The sequence below is a fragment of the Neodiprion virginianus genome, chromosome 2, assembly GCF_021901495.1.
Source record: "Neodiprion virginianus isolate iyNeoVirg1 chromosome 2, iyNeoVirg1.1, whole genome shotgun sequence".
Classification (NCBI taxonomy): domain Eukaryota; kingdom Metazoa; phylum Arthropoda; class Insecta; order Hymenoptera; family Diprionidae; genus Neodiprion; species Neodiprion virginianus.
The window spans coordinates 40,899,381-40,916,939 of NC_060878.1; the positions used below are offsets into that span (position 1 = coordinate 40,899,381).

The 17,559-nt window shown below is 37.9% G+C and overlaps 1 protein-coding gene across 5 annotated transcripts in view; it reads right to left on the reverse strand.

The window, feature by feature from the left end:
- LOC124297419 (homeobox protein homothorax) overlaps positions 1–17,559 on the reverse strand; it is a 284,954-nt gene that overhangs the window by 263,471 nt on the left and 3,924 nt on the right. For all 5 annotated transcript variants that reach the window (XM_046748425.1, XM_046748424.1, XM_046748423.1 and 2 more), the window contains 2 exons: positions 11,507–11,763; positions 4,481–4,622 (listed from right to left, as the gene is read on the reverse strand). In XM_046748425.1, coding sequence (XP_046604381.1) covers positions 4,481–4,622; positions 11,507–11,763 — 399 coding nt within the window. The remainder of the gene's footprint in view (positions 1–4,480; positions 4,623–11,506; positions 11,764–17,559) is intronic.

The following is a 17,559-nucleotide window of genomic DNA, read 5'->3' on the forward strand; positions in this document are numbered from 1 at the left end:
AGCGTACCTGACCTACGCCTATAACTTATATTCTACTTGTATTCCGTACGTGTTCGATTCAGGCAAATGATTTATAGCGAAGACTATTCGCTGCAAGTGAATATATAAATGTTCCGTAGTCGAACACAATTTTCATCATTAATCATTCGCTTGACGCGTGAAAAACCTTGTATTTCATTTTACGCGACACGTGTATTATTATTCAGTGTTAATTAATCGATGCAAAAATATATTTCATCCTAGTGGTAAATTATTTACACATAAACAAATAAATTACGCACAAGATAATTAAAGACTAACAAAAAAAAAAAAAAATAAACGAAACCTCTTTTCTTTCTAGTCCTATGATACATATAAATATATATCTGCTTCCCGCTAAAAAAAAGACCAACCTTCAATTTCTGCCCAGAACTGCGCGTACTTAAATCAAACCCTCGCAACTAGCAATAAAAATTTTACTCGTTGGATGATGCAGGCGCAGGTATACCTACGTAAAAACGAAATCTCTCGTTATCCGTACCACGTGATTATGGATCGCATTCCGTGGAGGTGTTTCGTTCCGTGAATATACAGGGTTCAGCTCTTATCGTTATCTCAAGCTAGCGCGGGTACTGCTCTCGATATTCGGCTACCGCGTTACTCGCTCGCGGCTGTCTAGCTGAACCTCTGGATGAACGAATTCACTCTACGAAAGTAGGTACGTACGCACACACACACACACACACGTACGTACGTTTCATTCCAGCGTATGGAGAGAAAAGTATCGTTACAGGTCTGTATAACGTACAAGACACAGACTACTCCGTGTAACCAACCGCACGTGTAGTTATTCCCGGGGATTGTACAGGGAAGAATTGTAAGGAAGGAAGGAAGGAAGGATTGTAAGGAAGAAGAGTTAGGTATAGGTATACGTATAATGCCGGACTATATACGGTCTATGCCCGCCTATTCCGTGACTTTAGAAGCCCGCGCAAGCTGTAAAAATAAACGCTAGTCGATCGATATATCCATCCGTTGCACGAGAGAACTCGAACCGCTGCCAACCAACCAACCAACCAACCAACCAATCCGGCTGACACCGCATACGCGGCTGCCTAGATGTGATAAAAGTTAGAACCCGAGGGATTCACGTTTAGTGCTTGTCGAGTGTAGCGAGCAGCAGGCCAAAAGCGTCGTTTATCTCCGATATTAAGCGTCGACGACGATGATCGTGATCCCAACCTCTCAGGTGGCCTTCGTCACCACGACTCTCCCTTTTATTTCTGATTATTTTTTTTTTTTCTACGTACAGGGTGTACGTACGCGTATTTCATGCAAAGCATTACACGCCGCGCGGTATAAATTTCGAGGTACGCGAGGTGTACGATACGAGATATGCGGTGTAGTAATGATATTCTAAGGACGGGCATATCACCTCCCACCCCCCACCCCGCGGCCCTTATTCCGTTTCCTTCCCCGACCCTCAGCAGACAATTGCATGTTTACTGTAGTAATTGCAAATCGATAACGACGACGCGTTCTAGTGTCGGTTCCTGTGACTTGAAATACCCCTCAACGATCGTTTCCTCGTCTGTACAACGAACAATAATGGCGACTGTCGCGAAATCGTGGATTTTACAAAGTTTTAAACAATGATCGTCATTTATCCGTCCGCTCGTTGTCAGTCAAAGCGAAATAAATATGAAAAATAAGAATATATATGAGAAATGTATGTTAATACAGTTACGATGATATATAACGCCAAGATCTTTACAAACTGGTTATAACCGTACAAATCGTGGTAATAATTTTTACAACGAATTTATAAAACTTATTTCCAATTTGCATCGAAATAGTTTTAATTTTCACAGCCATACGTGTACAGTTTGGCTGTGTAGGTAAAGAATAAATGACAATTTTGAAAACCTAGTAAATATTTACCTAGGTATTCGTGGTCCCATATTATACCTACATATACTTATGGTGCACCAATATGCCTGTAAAAAATCGATCGTAGAAACAAATCGCCGCGAGCGCACCAGGCTGGCAATTATTTTCGTAAACAATTAGATATCTGTACATTCGCATTGCGGTGCATGATTCGTTTAACGTTCGTTTGAGATAAGCAGCACGCGTGCTAATAACAAGTACTTTTTATATACCTACTGCAGGCTAGCGGAGAATTGATCGTTGCAGGCAACGAGGACGGGGAAATACCTTGGCGACAATTAAACACCGCTGATAATTCCTAATGAATTGAAACGAGCAATTTCATTTAAAACCGACTACGTGGAGAAATTTTGATGCGGGTGGAGAAAATGGAAAAGTAGAAAAACTCGAGTTTTTTTCTTTTCCTTCTTTCTTTCCACTTTCGACTTTCGTTCCAAACTATGATTCTCGTTAATCTCCTCTCTCTTTCTCTCATTATCTCGAAGGGCTCGTTGCGCGGAGAGATTCTATAGGCTCCGTGAAAGGCCGGTGGTGAAAAATCGAAAACATTCCATAGCGTCTGAGGATTTCAAGACGGAACGAAGAAGGAGAGAATTATAGAACCAAGGTATGCAGTAGGACTAGTGAGAGACTACCGACTAGCCGTAGGTACGTACATAACACAGCCAAGCCGAGCTGCGGGTCCCGAGAGCCAGAATCCATGTGTTTTTAAACCCCAAATCGTTCGGCTCAGGTTTCCTGCGTGCCCTTGGGGAATACCTACTTCGGAACCGTCGCTCGGCACCGAAGAAACATCTTCTACTCGGCTGCACCCCACTCGACCAACCAACGACCCGAAGGATATAGTATGAAAGATACGGACGTCTGGTCTAGAAGAAACTGTGTAATTGCCTGCATGTATACGTACAAGCGAGATACTCGGAGAGGGAGAAAAAAAGGAATCAAATTCTTCTAATTTTTTTTTTTTTTTTTCTTTACCATTTACAGGCATCAAATATTCGAGAATCAAGAGACTCGGTTATTACCGGGTCGCGCGCAAAGTCGACTTCGTGTACTCTTACTTTAGATACCATTGGCAGCGTTAGGCGGGGTTGAAATTCCGAATTTGAAAAGTTTCGAAAGCGGCCAAATTTTGAATGCTTTGTGGCAAAACTTGAAGTGAAGAAATCAAACTTTGACGAAACATCGAAGTTTCGAATTGTCCGAAATCCGACGCTAAAAATTTCTGGTTTGGTGGAATTTCACCAGTTTGATATTTCTTTGTTTTGGATCTTGATATTTTTACGATCGGAATCCTGGTCATTGTGACGTTCGGTCTTTCAGACTTTTTACACCCAGTCGTTGATTGAACTACGCTGTGTGAGGACATTTTAATTTTAGGAATTTTACTCCATCGAAACTTTATTTTTCGGGATTTTGCTCTACCGGAGCTTTACTTTTTCTAACTTTGCTCTATCATAGCCCTCAGGTTTCCGACCATTCGAAACTTTGTTATTTCGTAAAAGTTCGATATCTTTTTCAAGTTTTAAGGTTCACCACGAAATAATTCGGAATTAGGCGCTTTTGAAATTCTTCAAATGCGTAACTTAAACCCCGCCGCCATTACCAACACCAACATCATGGACACGGAATCATCGAAACTGACCGAAATGGACTTAAAATTTCACACACGGGTACAATGACTTGACCCAACTTACACATCGCGATACTAATTGTAAATATCTTATACCCAAACTGCAGTTAATATGCTCAAATAAATTTCAAACCAAGTCTCTATCCAACCAACAGAGCACGTCTACGTACCACGTGTAACATGTATGAAAATAAATAAATCGTTGCAAAGTACGCAACCGAAGGTTGCGGACAGAAAAAGGTGGGGTTGAAGGGACGTAAAAATTGACTTTCGGCTTCTGCCCTGCATTGCAACTGCAAGCATCAATTTTGAGGATACTGCCGAGCAGCATTATGGAGAGGAGAGCAGGTAGAGGTTTGGAAAACGAAAGAGAATTCTCGAACGCTGTCAGCGGAGGTTCGGGATCAGCCGGCAAAGTCCCGGACGGAGATCCGAGACGCACGCGAACCGATTCGAGTGTAACCAGATTCTCCGCCATTAGTTACGGACGGACTAGGCGTGCCAGTCTATATACCATGTATACATATACATATGCATATCTACATAGGTAGACACATGCCGTAGAGTTCCGTCGTGTACTCCTGCATGAAATGGAAATGTCGATGTTGTGCAGGGAATATTACGAATAAATAATCCGTTAATATGCTGAGAATTGGAAATTAGGTATCATCGTTAATATTCTCAAAATTATCATATCGATATATTGTTTATCAATCTCGTCGAACAGCTGCGGCCGAGCTGAATAGCGAGAAGCGGTACGGCATTTTTGTGTGATTCCATAACGAAATTAACTTACACGTAGCTATGTCGTGTATTATTAATACACTGGGATATATGTAGGTATGAAGTGAGAGGAGAGGCGGAGAGAGTGAGAGATAGATATCATACGGAGAGTGAAATACCAGGCAACTCACTCACCTGTTTGGAGAATACGGCAATGTCCTCGTTGAAACTCTCCGAGGAACAAACGTCGCCACCAGCAACGCCAGGTTCTCGCGGCGTGCACGTCGCGAGTTCACATTTTTCAAATATTAATGCCAGGAGCGGGAACAGCGGGTGTCTGAAAAACGGGGAAGAGAGAAAAAAGATAACGATCCGTGTATCGGAATTGTTGTCGTAGTTGCTTCTTATATGCTGTAAAAATATGCAATAATGATTGAGACGATATCTCGCCATCGTCGAAAATGGGCAGGTAAGTAAATACGTGGCAGAAATTATTCGAAACAATTTCCGTGCGTTGCAATATTGTATGTGAAAGAAAAAAAAAAAGGTCGAGGAGAAGAAATGTGTCGTTATTGTCGTTCGTCAAGTTCGTTAATTCGAATCGTCCAATTGAAACATCCGTCATATTTCAGGTTTACGTTCCGCGATATATCATATATTTATATAACCATCCAGACCCATTGCGTATGCTATATATACTGCAGGTAATAATAACAAAAATAACAATAATAATAAATGTGTAACGCGGCAAGTATATGTAAATATATAAGTAGTTGAGTACATAACACATGGTAACGTAACGCCTTATCAGTGCTCGTTAAATAAACTACAATATATCGTCTATTTCAGCGCGAATAATATTGTACTATAAATAAACACGCGCAGGTGTGTATATATATGTATATATATATATACTACCATATATATATATGTATGCTGGTGATGTTTATTTGTTTACGCATTTTGTTATTACATTTTTCACTTTGCTTGGAAAAGGGATCTATTTGAACACTCGGACGTACACGATGTTATCATCATTGACGTGTATTAAAGATACAACCTTTTGGAAAAAATACACACGCAGAAGTACGACAAGTGGCAATTCCAATATACAAGTTATACACACGAGGCTATCTGTATGGACAGATAACGAGTGTGCGTGCGGGTACCATTATTTTTGTGAAAAACATTAAACGGCACGTTGTAGACTCAGTATACATACGTATGAAATAACCACGTGTTACGATTGAGACCGTGCTGGTGATAAAATAAAATGAAGCAGTACCGAAAGGCGAGGAAGTTGGCGAAAAAAGAAGAGAGAGAGAGAGAGAGATAGAAAAAGAAATTCCGACGTAGAATCGAATCGATGAACGAAGAACAATCTCAAATAATTACAAGACAAAGAGGGCGATTATATTCGAGCCGCAGGCGTCGCGTCGCCTCTTCAACGCGTTGCTGCTCTTTTGGGTAACGAAGCCGCTTTCCGTCGGACGCCGAGCGTCGCTTGCTGCAACTCGATTTGCCGTTTATTCTCGGACTAATCGCCTCTCCAACACCTATGAGAAGTTACTTTAAAACGTGAGAGCGTTTATTTATTTATATTTATTTTAAAATTTTATACAAATGCGGTAAATAACCAACGATGATTTTTATTTTGCAAAAATATACAATTAGACATAATACGGCCAAATAATCCCGAGGCCTAAAAATTACCCATACTTGATCAATATATTGTATGAGAAAATCTAGTAGGTACTTTTTCTCATCACTTTGCTGTAAAGATTTCTTAAAAATATCCTCCCCTATTTACTCGTATTGCATTGGTCAAGAAAATGTTACCAATCTTCAGATTTTTCCATCGCTCCTCATCGAATTTGTGAAAACACGCGTGTTTCTGTAAATAATCGCTGCTGCACGGTTCGACAAACGTGTACCTATACATACATACATATATACGTGTGTGTTTGTGTATATATATATATATATATATATATCTATATATATATATATGTGTATATGTGTATATTGAGAAGGGAACCAACAACCCCGCAGGATTAAAGAAATCTGCGTCTGCGGTGCCGTAGAAGAGAGGTGTGTGCGCATAGTAGCCATGCTGCTGCAGTCTCGCGGACCTAAAACGATTCGGAACGAATTCCGACAAATTGCCGGTGTAACGCAGCCGCCGGCGGCTGCGGAGAAACTGCAGCAGCACACTTCGCCCAAGTTACATATTGAACATATATAACGTATATTCGTTCGTTCAGCAACAAGATGTATAAATAAAATTGGAAAAAAACAAAAAATTCCAAAAAAACAAATAATGGTCGGTATTTACAATAATAGTGACAAGCGGGCGAAAATTTGATTTTTTTTTTTTTTTTTTGTGAAACACGTTCGAGAAGAAGAGAAGAAAAATAATAAGAACAGAGAAACAAAGAAACGACGAAAGAGAGGTATGGAAACTTAAGAGAGGAGTCGGGGAAAAAACAGGGAAAAAAAATAAAAAATAAATAAAAAAAAAACAACAGATTCTTTTCAACGATCTGTTATAAGAAGACGAATAAGACACGGTTAGAGATCGTCACTCGAGCGTCACCGCGGCATTGCATCGCCAACGACGTGATCTATCTGACATCCGTGACGTAAGCAGTATTTCGAGGTCATTTCGTCGTTCGGAACGAGGTATGCAAGATACGCGTTATAGGTCTCTGCGATATGTTCCGTCAAGCAATAATTTACACGCGTGTGTTTAGAATATTAGCCAAGAGAACGAGAGAAAGAGAAAGAAAGCGAGAGAGAAACGGAAGCGTAACAGAAACAAGTACTTAGGTGTAATACATATCTACAGCCAAAATATTATATTCCAATGAAATTCCAATAAGCCTGCAAGCTGTATTTATATTGGAAGCGAATATTTTTATCTACGTAGAAGATATACTGGCTGTAACAATGTTACACTAATAGATTTTAGGAGATAGCGGGCGACCGAGGTGAAATCCGGTAAGATTACTCACTGCGTCAATTAACTTGTGAAACGACGATCAGTTTTACAGAATTCATATTCTAGTAGATAAGTATTATCATCTGTCTCATTTATGCAAATTAAATTGCCAACAATTTAACCGCGTTGTTCGAATTTCAATATTATCTGCACAGTTATAATAATCGTACGATGTAATTATCCCGTGCGTTTTATAAAATCACACCGTTTTATACTTTTTCAAAATTTACACGTTTTAACGTAAAATACAATTTATTCACGCTCCGTAATATCATTACTTATATTCCATCAATTTTTTTGTAATAAACGGTACACAATCTCCTTCTTCCCCCGCCAACAATTCATTATTTACAACTCAATATCCCTCTCTTTCTCTCACACAATGTAAAACTGATTCGAGTCAAATCATTCGTAAAATCAAACCGTTTAAAAATCTCGTTGCGCAATATTCATAATGCATCGTATTATGCGCATGGAAAAAAGTAATCGATGAACGAAGAGATTGGCATAATGGATAAGGCGAACGTGAATAGGTGCGAATCTGCGTGCGGTTTTCGCGTAAAGCCGTGTAATAACGTTGAGGAGAGGAGAAGGGAGGGGGGTCAGGCGACGAGTGACAGGTGAACGAGGTGACGGTATGACACCGCAGAGATAATCATATGATTGCAGGTTGATTGGGGGAATGCCTCAGCGCTCTGCTCACTGCGGTTTGTGGTTTTCGTAACTGCACTGCACGAGTGCAGTATGTCCACCCTCCGTCCCTCCCCCCACCCCCGCCTAGCACTCACTTAAACGCGGCAAAACCGTTGTCGAGTTGTGGCAATAATAACAATTACAGTAATAACAACAACAATAACAATAATAAGAGAGTAAAGACGACAACGAACACCCGCAAAGCTCAGATTTTGGAGTGGAAGGAACGTGATAAATAATTTTCATTGTTATGTATCTGCGGTGAAAACTAAAAGTTGGTCAAAGAGGAAGGAAAACAAAGAAGCTCTTTTGGAATGAATTTATAGATTGTTATTATTAACATTTATTGTTTGTCGTGTATTTAAATTTTTATAAAAACCGCAAGAGAAATTGAGACTCGAAGTAATGATATATAGATCGCTCGAGCTAGTTTCGAATATTTGAATAAAAATTTATTTCTTGCGCTATAGGTATAATTGCGTTTCGTTATTTTCCTTCGGTGTGGAAATGATTGCTTTTTTTCTTATTCTATAAACAGAACTGAAAGGCGAGAAGAAAAAAACGAATGAAGAGAAATGTATTTTTTTTTTTTGGCAGAATATTTTACCCATAGCTATTCGAGTATATCCGCGACGGAATGAAGATATACTGTTAATTTATAATCATACAAATAAATGTTTGAATTTTAATACGAATGAATTATATATATATATCGGGTGTTAACGCGATTTTAGCAGGAAGAAGCAGAAATAAAATATGAAACAAACAAGATAATTAAGAATCTCAACGTTTCGGTTGCATGTATAATACTGAAAATGTAGTTAATTGATAAATCATTGTAGTACACATCTATGGATGAATTTTACAGTAGCAATGAATGCGGAATAATGCGTTTTATCAACGGGAGAAAAGTCCCATCGTTTAAAACACACGACACATGTATCGGTGGTCGGTTAAATATTACGGTGGCTGAAGCATGAGGCTCTCCTCTCAACTAGCTCAAGCGCGTTTATTGCCCTCCTCCTCCCTAATACCAGTCTTCCAAGATAATAAGAATCACAGGCTTGCCGCAGCAGACGCAAGAAGGATAGAAAAAGAGAGAAGGCCGTGTCAAAAATTACAGGGTGTCCAAATAACGGCCAAGCTTCCGACTTTAGAAAATTGAAATGCCAACGTTTCGTCGAAAAATCCGTTCGCCCTCGCTGCCCCGCACTTATTACAATTTACTGTACATTGTTTACATGACGAAAAACATTCACGCATGCTTAATTTTCTTACTACTACAAAAATTTTCTTCCCCCTTCCCTATTTACTTTTTTACGTCTTTCAACCCTTCCAAAAGCTTGTTATCCAAAACTGATGATGATTTTTATTAATATTATTTTTCATGTTAGCGACAATTATTTTACCCTCTTTTTTTTACAAGTACGTTGTACGGCGGAATAATTTAATAATTATTATAATAATTATACGACTGCGACCCAAAAAATTACGCGGGGACGGAATTACGACTTTGTACGATTAAATTAATCAATAAATTTCATTGATATCGTTGTGCAGAAAATTAACGATCGAATAATATCCACTCGCTGTACGATATGGACCCATATCATACCTACAATGTGAAGGTACGCGAAAAAAAAAAAACTATCTCCAGTTACCGCGTGCGAATTATTATACAGAAAAAACTATTGTACGTACATTAAATACGCTAGTTGATTTTATCCTGCACGTCAATCAATCGTATTCGTTGCATGTATCATTTCGCGCGATATTTTGTACATACATACATATAATAATAATAATAATAATACCACACCGTTCAGGGATACGTGCAATATTTATATCACGTGTGTTTGTAGTTTAAATTTATAAAGAATAGTATATAGTTCACGCATGCCAAATAAGAACTTGAATCGCATGTATATTATTAATAGGCACTGCAATTTTTTGACAATTATAACGTATAGAAGTAAAAATAATAGATCAAATATCGATATATATTCCAAGTCGACCGCAATGCTGATTGATATTATTTAATTTCGATTTGCTTTTCAATTTTTCCATTCATCCGCTTTACCATACCGTTTTGTTTTCCGTTTATGGTTATTATTTGACTAGAAGGTATGAATGTAACCGTTGCACTGCCATCATGCGTGGGCAGCGACGCATGTCCGCGTCCGCCATTATTTCCTTCATAGCGAGCTCTGGAAGCAATGTGCGCGAACGGCTTATAGGCTGTATGCTATATGTGTATATATGATATATAGAAGAGACACGCGATGACGGATGCGAAAAATAATAATAACAATAATAGCAATAAGAAGAAGAAGAAGAAGAAAAAGAAGCAGAATTAAGAGAGTAAACGCTGTGAAAAAAATTTCAGGTAGATTATGTGTATGAGGTATAGTTACAAGTCTGTATATACCGGTTCGTGGAGATTTTCTTGAACTAGTGCAAATCTTACTCAAGTTCATCGAAATTCAAACGTTACTGTCGCTAAGAATAAGAAAATTTGCGCCAACTTCACACGACTTGTTGCGGTATGAAATTTTGCACGAATTAGTGTACCTAATACAGACTGATATTGAATCAGGCTAATTGCCGATAATTAGTAGCCTGTCAAAACTTGTGAAATTTCAAACGACGTATACATCCGAAACAGTTCAAAAGTGTACAAGAAACCGAGTTTGCCGATTTACACACGCATACATATATATTTATTATGGTGTTTCAGAAAAAAAATAATTTGCTGTTTTGAAATTAAGGTTCTGGAAAAAGATGAGTGTTCTATGTTACGTGGACGACTGCGCTCGGTTGGATTTTTCCTTTCATACATTTCTTTTTCTTTCATTTGGCAAGTGTCGTAAATAAAAATTTTTTTCCACGGCTTACATCAATCGCAATATCATTTTACGTCACAGACAAGACCCGGACTTGTAATATTACGTCTCCAGTTGATGTATGAGAAACGTGTCTGACGATGTTTTAATTATTAATTAAACCTCAAAAAGTATTTATAATTACATACAAACTTTCAATTTCGGATAATAAGAGTCCCGTTTGACGCATGCTGTGTTATGGATCGTGATCTTCGGGTTGAATTCAAATGTATTCGGGCAAAAAATAATAATTGCAAATGGTACAACGTGTATGTTCATAAATTCCCCCAAAAATGTGAAAAAAGTGAAATTCAAACGCGCGCGATTTTCCGCACAACGTAGAACGCTCATATTTTGACAAAACTTATCTTTCAACCTGGACAAACGTTTCAGGGGATGCGACGATGAAAAATGGTAAATTGCTTCTTTTTTTTTTTGTTCTGAAACATACTTCGATATATTTGTATACGCGTACAGGTAAAAATTCCGCATGTCTCAAGAAACGAGAAAACAGAAGAACGTCTAAATTAAATCTACAGGTATCAAGTAGGCGTACGTAAGAAGCTCGACGATAACTTGTTTGAAAAATTGTCAGATCCCCCGGATCTCATGCACCTTCGATAAATTGTCGTTACGATTCCTTACCCGTAAATGGCGTCCTTGTCGCGTTTATGGACGTCGGGTACAGCCGAGACCGCGGCGGCTGCCGCCGCCGCCAGGACGTGCTGCGGGGGTTGGGGCGGTGGCGGTGGGTATTGGGGGTGTGCGGGTCCCATTCCCCCGAGGTGCGGACTGTGGTGAAGGCCCGGAACCCCCCGGGCGCTACCGTGGGGGTCGTAGAGCCCGCCGCCCCCGCCCCCGCCGCCTTCCAGGTATCCACCGTGCAGCCCGCCGTCGTCGTACTGAAAAACACAACGCAACGTCAGCAACGATATCATAACCATAACCACGTGATGGTGAAAAACTACACGATGGCCGATTGTCTGACATAAGAAGAAGAAAAAGAAGAAGAAGAAAACCTGCGGAGTAACGAATTTTCAATGAAGGCGGAAATCTTATTCTTAAAGAGAATTGAAAATACATCGGGTTTGGAAAGTCGAAATATGCAAAAATAAAAACATTTTACCTACTACGGCAAAGTCTAGCATCTGTATAGGATTCTGTATTGTGGAGACGAATTCTGGCGATTATACATTTTCGCATTCTATGTTCTAACCTGTTTTTTTCTTTGTTCTTCTTCGTACTTCGATTTCCTGCATTATTACATGCTATAAATTGAATTATCGTTCCTTTAAAAATTCGACATCGTGGTTCTTCTCTTTTGTGATTTTTTAAATATCGTTCTATATTAAATTTGTTCGTGAAATATCGGCAGACCAAATTGCCTATTTCAAATACAACGACTATATGTATATTATACAGTCGTATAATGAAACTGAAATACAAGCAAGTAAAATTTTTCAGACATATTCGTTCCACTTTTGGGGGTGTTAAAGAAGCAATCGTCTCGTCTGCGTGCGAAATGGGAACGAGCGAAAAAACGAAGTAGAGTCTCGAGCTTATACGTGAGTGAATTAATTTTTAAAGTAAGCCATCTAATAACTTCAGACGTTCGAGAAAATATCTGCGATAATTATAAAAGCTGATGGAAAATGAATGGGAGTTACGGGAATTTTTGTCAAGATTTATTTGCCCGCGGAATTAACGAATCCGTTTCCTAGCCTGAGTTCGGGATCATCAAACCCATCATCTACACGTGGCAAATAAAGTCCTGACAAGATACGGTAATACGAGAGATACGTGATTCCTTAATTAAACGTACCGTGTAGTTTGATTAAAAGTTGATAACAGATGCCATAAACTTGCAAACGCGATTATCGTTAAAATAACTGCAAGTCCCGATTTCTATATCCACGCAGGACAAATCCACCGATTCCATAATCAAAATCATATCTTTTTACCGTCAAATCTTATCTAAATTTCAATTTATTTAATGATTCAGGTGCGAGATGAACACGAAAAGTAACATTCTGCTTAGTGAATAATTTCTGTAGAATGCCGAGTCAAAAAGAGAAGCTTAATCACCATAAGAGCCCGAAGCTGTATTATACAGGAGACGGGTAGAGGTGATGACGAAGAAACGTGGAAAGAAAACGAGGGCGAGAAAAAAAAAACGAAAAAAAAAAAAAAAATAAATAAACAACAACATCAACAAAACACGTAAACGTATAATATATGATATTATACATATTTCTATGGTATATAAAATAACCTGTAAACTTCCGGCACGCGAACGTCGATTTAGACGTCGCGTACGTAACGTAACATATGTTGGTTCACGAAAGAAAACGGACCATGTATTTTTGGGGCTGCCGTCCCGCACCACGTCCGTGCGATATTAAGTGTTATAAAGCCGGGTGTAGAGTTATAAAATTACCGAATTGAATTACGCCCATTTCGACGCAATTATACGCGTAGAGCTTTGCGCACCTTGAAAATTTACCTACGTTATTTATAAGTATAAACGTGTAATACCTGCCGGTCCGACGTTAAGAAATCTCGCTAATTTATCGAAAACCCGCCAACTATGTTATACGCACACAAACACACATATACATACACAAACTTACGATACTGAACGTTCAGCTTTCTTCAGTGCCCGTATCCGTCACATAGATTAATAACCCATTCTCCGTTACTCCGAACAGGGTAGTTTACTTTGTAAAAATAACTCGATGGCACAGGCGGACATTGGATGAATTTACAACGTATTAAAGTTTTAAAAATCACCCGCAACAAATTCGTCTCAACTTCGAAATAGCTATTTTACTAAATGGTTACACGGGCGAGACGCGGAGCAGAAAACGACAATTTGCATAATTGGACAAAATTAACCCAAACGCATGTATCGGAGCGGTATCAAGATGCTAAAAACATAAACGAAATGACGGGAGGGGAGAGGGAGTACAAAATGTCTAATGATCGAATAAAAAGACGTCATCTTGATTGGCAAAGATCGGTCCATAAAATAATTTGCAGACGTTGAATCGTGTGACCACGCGATTTCTCAAAACGTATAAAATAGCTGAGAGGAATTAAAAATACATAAAAACATAGACGTCGTCAAGAAAAGCAAATTCTGCGACTCGAATCTGCGACAATCAAGAATTACAATTAATATCGCTGCACAAATATCTTGCGAAATGCAAAAGTATTGAAATTTTTGCATCCCATTTATATACATGTATAGGGAAGACGGGTCCTAGTTGTCACACACTTGTCCAAATCTCCGCTGCTAGATGTCGGAACGAGCGGCGTTATAGATTGAAATTGTAGTTCAATGTTTGAAAAACTGAAATCGGACCTGATAAGTAATTATTTTCCATCTTCTAAATATATTTTTACTCATTTTCTTCGCCGCGTTGGGACATTTCGCGATCAGGTGATCGGAAAGATGATTCTTATCGCTTTCGTTTGATACGTATGTTTTTGATATTTGAATAGCGGGTCGGCAAGATTCGCACATTTTCAAAAAAAAAATCGCTGTTTAAGAAAAGTTGTCGCACGTGACAATAATTGCGCAACAACTTGTCCCATTTCGACTTCTCCGTGGTTTTCTGAGTCCGGGTCAAGTATTTCGGGATTTTCGGAGTCTCCGGCGATTTTCTCACGATTCCCGGAGTTTTCGGTGTCTAGGTCGACTGTTTCGTACAATCCAAGAAAAAAATCCAATAAAGAATAGAATTATTGCTTAAAAATATATAGTGAAAACCCGAGTTTCTTACACCAAAACAAATACAAGAAAACAAAAGTGCTAAAAAAAAAAAAAAAATAATAATAATAAATTATTCGTCACTTTTGACCCGTTATTGTCGCATTTTTTTTTTATTTTTAAAAATTCGAAAAACCCTGTTTAGACTTGCTTCGGAACCACGAACTTTCTCCAAGTGCGCAAAGGATGCATCTACAGTGCCCCGTATCGGAATCATAAATAATATTTCGTGTTAAAAAATTCTAAAAATCAGAGAGTAAAAAGTGCGATAACGAGGACCTCTCCCCCCTACATAACACCGTGTAACGATTTGGGACGAAAAATTTTAATAATGAGTTACTTGACCCTAGCCGGTTTAGAGTTATAACGCTGATCCGTTATATACTCGTACATTCGTTATACATATATTGCATAGGTAGTCTTCTAATCAAGCGGATGTGCGGATTCCAGTTTCTTATGAAAAAGAAAAAATGAACTAAAGATGTCAGATATCTAACAGTCTTGTTTTACTGTTATTTTAAAATTGGATTCTAGTGTTTTCTTATATTTCCATAACTAGATACGAACAAAAAAAAAAGAAAAAAACAGAAAAAAAAAGAAAGAAAAGAAAAAACTCGAGAGTAATTCTTCGTTTTCTACAAACCCGGGATCAATATTCGAAATGATCACTTACTTGACTCTGATAATCATTGAAAATAATAGCAAAAATAACACACGTACGAATATATGAATATGAAAATTAAACGATTGTGTCAAAGGTACGTATAATATAAGAATTACAGGCAATAGCACAAGATTATAAAAGGAATGAAAATAAAATCGAATGGAGAAAACTATTTTCCACGTTACATATTCATCATCCACTCTTTCGTTTTAAATTTCGGTACCGAAGGCAACGAAGAATAAGTAGAAGAAGAAGAAGAAGAAGAAGAAGAAGAAGAAGAAGAAAAAGAAAAATCACGGGAATACGAGAGAAGCTGGAAAAGACGCGAATTCCGTATTCCGTTGAAAAACCATGGCTAATAATTCACGGAACGACCTCTATGAAGATATCACTCGTGCAGCTGAGCGGAATATTTTAACGTGCGTACATAATACCAACCTATACGAATATGTGTGCTATACGTCCGATTGAGGAGACACTGCTTGCTCTCTCTCTCTTTCCCTCTCCGGCGCTATTCCTCTTTATGCACGTCCGAGGAGAATAAGAAGGAGAATCGGTATTGAGTTAAACCGATTCTTCCTCGTATTGTACTAACATATATAGGCGAGGCATAATGCGAAGACGGCGACACGAGCTGCATTTGTAATTACAAATTATACCTCAATTCCGTCCTAATTTATAATTAGTGAATGATTGGTAATACGTTACCCGAAGATAAACTAACTTATCATATAATTACATCGATATATTATTTTTACGGCCACCGATCGAGCTTCGCTTAACACGTTTATGTTCGTTCGATGACAGAGATATGCTGCGTGTGTGTGTTATTCATTAAGGGGTTTGCCTCTCTACTTCTACAAAATCCGCTCGTTTCGCGCGTCGTTTATTAATTTAAACAAAATAAAAAAAAAATAAAAAAAAAAAGAGAAAAAGAAAAAGAATAAAACCGACACAAAACAATTACAACTATGCCGTCTCGAGAAATTTTAACGGTGCATGTAATGTTTCATCGAAAAATAAAGAAAAATCATATAATTTTACAGACGCGTTGCAAGTAAACTTTTCGACACTGTGGTAAACTCTCTAAATGTCAACATTTTTTCACGATTCGCCGGAATTCATTATATATATATATTTATACTTGTTTTTAAGGTGAGTAGCTTTTGTACGATGATCGTGTTGCGTCAAATTTCAACACAATCGAAATTTGCGCTGAATAAATTTATAAAGATCGTTCGATAAATATCTCACAAGTTACTGTTATTTAATTAATCGGAACATTAAAAGAAAAAATATATTCGAGTATAATTTTGACGCAGTATGCATGTTTCGCTATTTAACAAGCGATCAAAGTATCAAAACAATTCACTATATATATATATATATATATATATATATATATATATATATATATATACACACCTATAGTTACATACGCCTCATCGCGCGTTATAAAGACAGAAAGTTGAAATCGCGTCTCTCCTTTTGAAGTGACCAATTTTTCGACTCCATCTAATTCTGCTTGATTTGAATAATTTCTAAAATTGACACAACTTCTCGATCAGTCCATCCGCTAATTCATCCTATACGCACTAGACATAGTTATAAATCATTTTTTTCTTTTTCATTCTCTTTTTTTCTCAACACGTACAACATTTCAAAAGTATATATAAGCTGCGTCTCGTTTATGCCGGTATATTAATATAATGCGTAACTCTCGCCGTGTATGCCTAATGCCGAATTATTATTCAGCTGTATACTTTTGCATTAGCAAATACTCTAAAATCGATGCGATTAAGATTCACGATATCTTATACGAAATACAGTAAATACTTTCACACGCGATTATTCGGCTACGACGACGATTACAAGATTAACGTTAAAAGTATGATTTCCCACCCTCTGATCATCATTGTTATTATGCTTTTCAATAAAAATGTTTGCGAATAATTGTCTTGTGCCTGTATGATAGAAGCGTCTGGATTTGTAATTGTTTTTTCGTTTTTATTTACAATATATACCAATTCCGTGAATCACAATAAATGAAATATTTGAAAAATCGAACAATTATTTGTAAAGATTCAAGTATAACAATCGTTAAGAATAAATAATAATCAAGAAGAATATTATAGCTTCAATAACAATGATCTGACGTTTTCTTTATCTCGGACTAAGCTCCAACTTCGCCTGTCAAAATTGCCAGGAACAAAACCGGGAGAAAGATGCGGTTGCCTTGATTTACGAGTCCTACAGAACCTG